Source organism: Musca vetustissima, unplaced genomic scaffold, assembly GCF_032173495.1.
Source record: "Musca vetustissima isolate MV318-11 ecotype Yass unplaced genomic scaffold, APGP_CSIRO_Mvet_v1 utg31883, whole genome shotgun sequence".
Lineage (NCBI taxonomy): Eukaryota > Metazoa > Arthropoda > Insecta > Diptera > Muscidae > Musca > Musca vetustissima.
The window spans coordinates 138,492-145,856 of NW_026873490.1; the positions used below are offsets into that span (position 1 = coordinate 138,492).

Sequence of the window (7,365 nt, forward strand, 5' to 3'; positions counted from 1 at the left end):
GAAAATTACAGACCAATAGCTCTGCTTCCTGTATTATCAAAAGTAGTGGAATACGTTTTAAAAAAACAGCTTGATAATTATTTAGAGAACAATAATATGCTTGATGATTGCCAATGTGGCTTTCGTAGTCATCGAAGCACGTCGATGTTACTGGTAGGCCTAACCGACTCAATAAGAAGAAATCTTTGTGAGCAGAATGTTTCGATATTACTATCTCTAGACTTAGAGAAAGCCTTCGATAAAATTGATTATAGCATATTAATAGGAAAATTAATAAATTTCTATGATTTCAGCCCTAACGCCTGTAAATTGATTCATTCATACTTAAATGAAAGATATCAATGTGTTTCCATGCAGGGTATTCTCTCTGATGTATTACCTGTAAAAAGTGGTGTTCCTCAAGGTTCTATCTTGGGCCCAATGTTTTTTATTATGTTTTTAAACGACTTATTTAGCAGTATTCGTTGTTATTGTACTCCTTACTCATATGCGGATGACATACAACTTTTATTTAAAGCATCTATAGATAGCCCCGATGTCCTTCTTGCTAAATTTAACTGTGTTATGAATCTGCTGTATGTATGGATGAATTCCAACCGGTTAATTGTTAACCCTAAAAAAACAAATGCTTTAGTTTTTCCTAGTAGTGCTCACTCTAATTTATCACTCACTTATAACTGTCAAATAATTAACATCGTCAGTAGCATAAGATGCCTTGGTATTATTATTGACGATAAGCTAACATTTGATAGTCATATTGATAATGTAGTCACCCATACACATTTAACATTACGACAACTTTATAACACGGATTTAATTCTACCCCGCAATATAAAGTTACAACTGGTGCACTCACTAATAATGTCTCATATACTGTACTGCATTGAAATATTCTCTGGCACAACCAAAACAAATATGAAAAGGATTAAGCTATCGATTCACAGAGTTGTTCGTTATCTTTTTTCGCTTAAAAAATTTGACCATGTTAGCACTAAAGTTAAAGAATTTCTTGGTTGTCATTTTTGGAGATTTATAGACTGTAGAACATTAATGCTGTTTTATAATGCTACTAAAAATCAAAGTCCTGATTTTCTACTACAAATGTTTCCATTCTGTCGGTCAAGCAGAACAAACCAATTAATTGTTCCAAGAGCTATCGGTCAAATGAATAAATCATTTCAGGTACGAATTGCCAGAACTTTCAATAAGCTCCCGCATTCCCTAAAGCAATTTTCATTATCAAGCAGCACATATAAATTAAAAATAATAGACCACTACGGTTCCACTTAATTATCTGTACTCTATAAATATGATTTATAATGAACCCTTTCCGCAATACCTTCGAAATGGAAAATCGGGTATGCTTAAATTGATTTTATGTCTAAAATATCTAAACAAATTATAATATTATTTACTAATGTTTTTGGAGTAGTTCTCAATTTTTCTACCTAAACTAAAGTATGACATCTTTTTTTATAATATACAAATTTAAATTCTTATATTTTATACAATGCTGTTTATTACTAAATATTGAATATGTGATATTAATACACTTACTTGAGTAGTTAGCCACTTGCCAAATATTGAAATATATTATTATTTTTAGAATAATACCTTCTAAGATATCATTAAGAAATCTTGTTAAATGGAGTAGTATAGTTTGCAATTTAAATGAAATCGGCCTTAATGGCTTCAAATTGCATTTTTGGAATAAATAAATAAATAAATAATAGGTTTGAGAGTATATTGTAATAATACCATATACAATGCATAGTTCATAAATATTCCCTCCTGCACCAAACGGCAACAACAACAGCAATTTAATAAGGCAACAAATTCACAATAATTAAAACATATACTTTAATAAAAACTTACCGCAACTAGAGCTATTAAGGTATCCAGATTTGGGTCGCGCTTTTTAGCCGAATCCAACTCAGCATTCAATTGTACAGCATCTTTTAGAAAATCATGGAATGCAGAAGACATTGCCAATGATGAAGCACTTTCAGCTAATTCATATTCTAAAAATAAATAAAATGTAATCCAATATCTTCTCTTAACAGACATTATGTGAACATACCAATTTTTTGCAACAAATAAATGGTGGGTAACAACTGTTTTTTGTAATTCATTTTCCACACCTTAAAACAGTCCTCATCACTATGTAAGAGACACGAAAGGCAACCATTCGTTTCAATACTGCTCTTAGTAGGATTCTCAATACTGCGTAGGAGTGTAAGGAAGAGATTTGCATGTTTATTGCAATTCCTAATGAATTTTTGCTATATTTGAAGAATAAATATTAATAATAAATATTTCTGTTAAAAGAATTAAAACACATACCAAAAACATTTCCGAACTTCTAACTAAAGATTGTTGGCAATCTCGGGGTAAACTAGGATAGTGAGCCTTCAATGCATTATATATTTCAAAGAACTCATTTTGATTCAATTGTATTCTAAGGAGATAAAATAAATGAAAAGAAATTATTGTTAACATTTGGTATATTTGTATGAAAATAAAATACATACCTTTGATCCGTGGCCACATTCAAAATCTTTTCAATGTACTCGGTTACAAAGCGAGAGTAACTTTTTATCTCTAAATTTGGAAGCATTAAATTTTGCCACACTAACAAAAAATATAGAAAATTACAAATTAGTCAGTCTCCTTTTTGCATAATGAAATTGCAGCTTACCTCTTATGCCCACCATCAGATTTTCATAGCCTCCTTGACCTATTGCCCACAATATACTTAAGCAGATATTGCTACGATTTTGATAGGAATGTTTTAGCATTGCGGTACTGGCCATATTTGAGGAACAAATTTGTGGCCAATTTCTAGCTATTAATTGTAACATAAACTGGAAAGATAAAATAAATATCGATAAGTATGAAGAAATGAACCTGAATTGGCTGGTAATAGTCGAAACGAACATTCATATTTAGTTTTAAATCGATAAAAAGTTTTTTTTATAACACTATATTTACATTAGAACTTTTAGCCGGGTTAACCTCCTCTATGAGGATTTATTTGACATATAGGTAATGGAATTGACAATAAGATCTACTGGATTTAATAAATCCGGTACAATGTAAACCTACTATAACTTTATTTCGAATTTTACAATTTTATAAATGAATATAAATTTGAATATCATTGACTTACTTTGTACCCTACAACAGGTAAATTGTTATTTAAATCAGTACACATACTCTCCAATAGAGTATAATGGAAAAAGTAATTTAGATTTTCTTCACCCTCCGATGACAAGAAGTCAATTAATGTTTGTTTAAATTCGGATGATGCTAAATTTCCGGGATATGATGTAGAGCGACCAGAAAAAACAGGATCACATTCAAATTGTAAATTCGAATTTATATAACCGGTTATCTGAAACCAAAACAATACAAATAACGTTAAACTATTAAAGGTAAACGATTATTCAATTTATGAACTTACCGCTTTTAACCAAGTTAATTTCGCACCGGGATATAACAATTGGAAATGTTCTAATTGAATGGTAAAATCTTTTGGAGTTAATGCTTTAAAAGCTTGGTCCAAACTTTTCGGCTTTGGTGGCTGTTTGGGCTGGTCGGATTTCGCTTTCTTTGTATCAGTTTGATCTTTACTCTTGGCGACTGTTTTTTTGGGCGTTGATGTTTTCGATTTCGTACTTGTATTTGATTTTGAAGGGGAAACATTTTTGCTACCAGCCTTGCCGCGTTCATTGAGCAATTTTCGAATTTGATGGGAAGGCACTGAAAATAAAAATAATATATATTAAAACTCATAATACACAATATGTAATAACCTGTTGCCCAAAAATATAAACTGTCCCCTATTTTTAAAAAGTACATATATCGTTCATATAAAATTCGACATTACATTTTTATGCCATTAACAAGAAATTGTTTTACTAATAGCACAAACCCCCTATTTGTTTAAGGAAAAAATCATAAATTAAACAGAGGTTACACAATTTAGTATAATATATTCAAACTTAGCTTATATTTGATTGTGTATCAGAAAAAAACAAATCTAGTTTTATTACAGCAATTGCTGATGTGGCATCATTTACAACAATTGGTGCATCATTACACAGATATTGCGAATATTAGTTGTATGAATACGAATTTATTATGAACATGAAATCTTCCTCCCCTATTAATGTTTCAAAATTATTTCGGAAAATAACGATATTATTTCATTTTGGAATTAATTAAAAACTGCCGGCTGATTACAATAAACAGGTTTCTGGACGCCGTTAAAATCCGTCGAATAAGCGACATTGAATGGACACACAATAATAGTTTGCCCTTTATGCACTTTCAGTAATGGAATGTAGAGAAATATTAATTCAATTTCCAACTAAAAGGAAAAATAATAACTCATTGTTTTGTTTACAACTTATCAGAATATGGACACATACAAACACCCATTTATATACGTACATATTTTATCTAATTTCGGTTTCAGTGCTTCTTCACGCTTCTTTTCTTTGTGGGCCACAACCTTTTTCTGGAGATTTTTAAATTTCTTCGATTTTGTTACAGTTTCTCATTGACCATTATTGTTGTTGGACATCTTTGAAGTAGATTGGAATTTATAATTATGGAATGCAATAGAAATGTATCGGAAAAAAAAACTTAAGAAATGCACTTGACTATGGGTTCAAAAACAACTGTTTTGTATCCGACCATCTGTTAAATTTTATCTAATAATATTTCTCATGGTTGGCAACATTGCACATTGAATTCAAGTAGAATTTACCCATTTTGTCAGTTAATCGTGCCATGGTATAAACTATGCACTTTGACAGTTAATCGGATAGTTAGCTGCGCTAAATGGAGTTCCAATTTATTGTGCCATGAGTTCATGCAACACTGGTTTTTGCACACAAATCATACTACATTTAGGCTATAGCTTTTATCGTGATAATGTACATATATTATCTCGATTTACATATAATAATATGTCAATTTGCTTCAAAATTTCAAAATCGCTCTCAGAGTATCAAAAAATTTCAAAAATTCGTGAACGCAAATCTAGTAAATATGCCAAAATTAGATGGCAATACTTCCAAATTAAAATAATTTCAGTTTTCTTAAATTTGGTTCAATGTTTTACCAGTTTTGTGGGTTCAGGAACGGTTTTCGAGTAAAAAGTTGCAAAACTTGTAAAATTAGTAGATTCCCTTAGGTTCTGGAACGGAGCTAAAATAAAAACGACGACTGAAAAAATTGAAAAACGTTCCACCTGCTAACGAATGGGAGGAGAAGACAAAATGGACGATAAAGATGAACTCAAAATGGTATAACCGAAAGTTTACGAATGAGGTGGGATGGAGACTAATCGATTTATCGAATTTTTGCATTGAAAAGTCAAAAAGTCGAAGTCTACTTTTGATCTTTGAGGAAATCGTAAAGTCGATTTTTCAAGATCGACTTTCGAATTTCATTATAAATACTTGTGGTCTGTTCCCGTATTGCAAGAATCTACTACTTTTTACTACGATAACAAAATTTCCTTTATGATATCGACAAAAATAGTAAAAACTAGTAGATTCTTGCAGTACGGGAACAGACCATCGATTTATTACAGCAAACCCTTTTTTTAAAAATTGTCCATTCCAGAACACAACAAAATTTATATAAAAAAATCAAATTTTAATCGATTTTGGATCAGCTTACCGGTAGCAGTTGGACATTGAACATCAGCTAGAATGCTGAGAATTCCAAACCTCCTCTTGTTATCCTGAGGATCATGGTTCGCTAGTTTTTCTTTTAGCTCAGAAATGCCGATGTTTTTTTTCATTTATTTATTTATTTTATTTCATTCATAATACAAAAGCCTGCTGGGCCTATTTACTGTAGTAAAAGCATTATTAAAAACCTGATAGTCTAAAATACATTTTTTATTTACAAGTTTAATGGTGAGATTGCACTATCAAAGCACACGCTCTTGCGTTCATGACGAATCAACACAATATTAATATTTATTGTTTGCAGTTGTAGCTACCACATAAAAATCCAAAGATACAGGCATCATTCATACACACTGATGCAAATTGGATGTCCACCAAGTTGCAAATTTTCATTAATATTATAAATAAAATTTTTATTTTCTTTCAAGCAATCATTTTAATTTAATTTTTGGATCAGCCAAACACAAATTATTCAAAACATTTTTTTAATTTGCAAAGTTCAATTTGAAATTACTTACTCAGCGTGGTTTTACATTTATCGGGATAAATGTGCCAAAACAAAAATTAGATTTTTTTATTATTCGTGAATACATATACGCTTAAATTATAACATATATTATTTATGCAAATAACTGGTATAAATATTGGCCAATATTTCTCGATAATTATGATTTATTATCATTTGAAGTACAATTTTAGCTACCTTTTCGTACTTTTTTGTTCCTAACTGTGGTAATGTTTTCCAACACAATTCACAATTTACCACTGAGAGAGAGAAATTCTCAACACCGATCCCGATAAATGTAAAACCACGCTTAGCTGGCTTGTTACAGAACGGTTGTTCCACAAGCCGAGCTTAAAAAAGATTTCCAACCGCGTCGGTCTTGTGCGCATCACCTCCAATTTAAAAGACCTTCTAAGATGTTGTTTTCTACTTGGTCTTTCCATCTAATTCGTGGCCTTCCCCTTCTACGGGAACCATCAGTAGGCTCGCTTTTATATGCCTTTTGAGCTGGGACATTCTCATTCAATTTGAAATAAAGTTGTATAAAAATTACAGAAAATGGAGGAAAATTCGTAAGTAATGCAAAGTTTCATTAAATTAGAAACTAATTCTTTATATTATTAGACAAGTTCCAGAAAGAGGGCAATGTATTGATGCAGGAAGCTTAATTGTTCCCGGGGAACATACCAAATCAATTTTCTTTTATTGTTCATTTTATTTTTAATATTAAATGCAATACAAATAATTGTGTTCTTCCTTTGTTTGTTTCTTTGTTTTAGCGCAAATAAAAATGTTTTTTTTTTTTTTTGAATCCGCTGTTTATTTGCTGAATCTTACTAAATGCTGTCTGTTTACTTTTCTCAGTATTATTGCAAAAGAGAGTAAAAACGGCTTACTCTCTGAACTAGAACTTACTGCGTAAATGTTACAGGAAAAGTAACCAGACACACCATATGTTGAATTTATACAGCATTATTCTGGATATTCGCTAGCGAGATTTCTAGCATGTAAACAATTTTTCGCTTTCACATTCTCGCCTTATTCTGGACGTCAATTCCACGTGAATGTACTAATCTTATTCTGAATGAAGTTCGAAAGCGAAAAAATCCGCTTTGGGGAAAAATTGGTTATTCTGGATTACAGGGACTAGGA

General features: G+C 31.1%; 1 protein-coding gene across 1 annotated transcript; it reads right to left on the reverse strand.

Annotated features, from left to right (window-relative positions):
• Positions 1–1,375: 1,375 nt before the first annotated feature.
• On the reverse strand, positions 1,376–4,778 carry LOC133325647 (transmembrane protein 214-like). The gene is made up of 9 exons (XM_061534372.1): positions 4,775–4,778; positions 3,464–3,762; positions 3,170–3,394; positions 2,699–2,864; positions 2,532–2,631; positions 2,344–2,458; positions 2,081–2,282; positions 1,876–2,021; positions 1,376–1,381 (listed from the first exon to the last, which is right to left on the reverse strand). Exons 1-9 carry the CDS (start codon positions 4,776–4,778, stop codon positions 1,376–1,378), a joined length of 1,263 nt encoding a protein of 420 aa, XP_061390356.1.
• Positions 4,779–7,365: the final 2,587 nt, after the last annotated feature.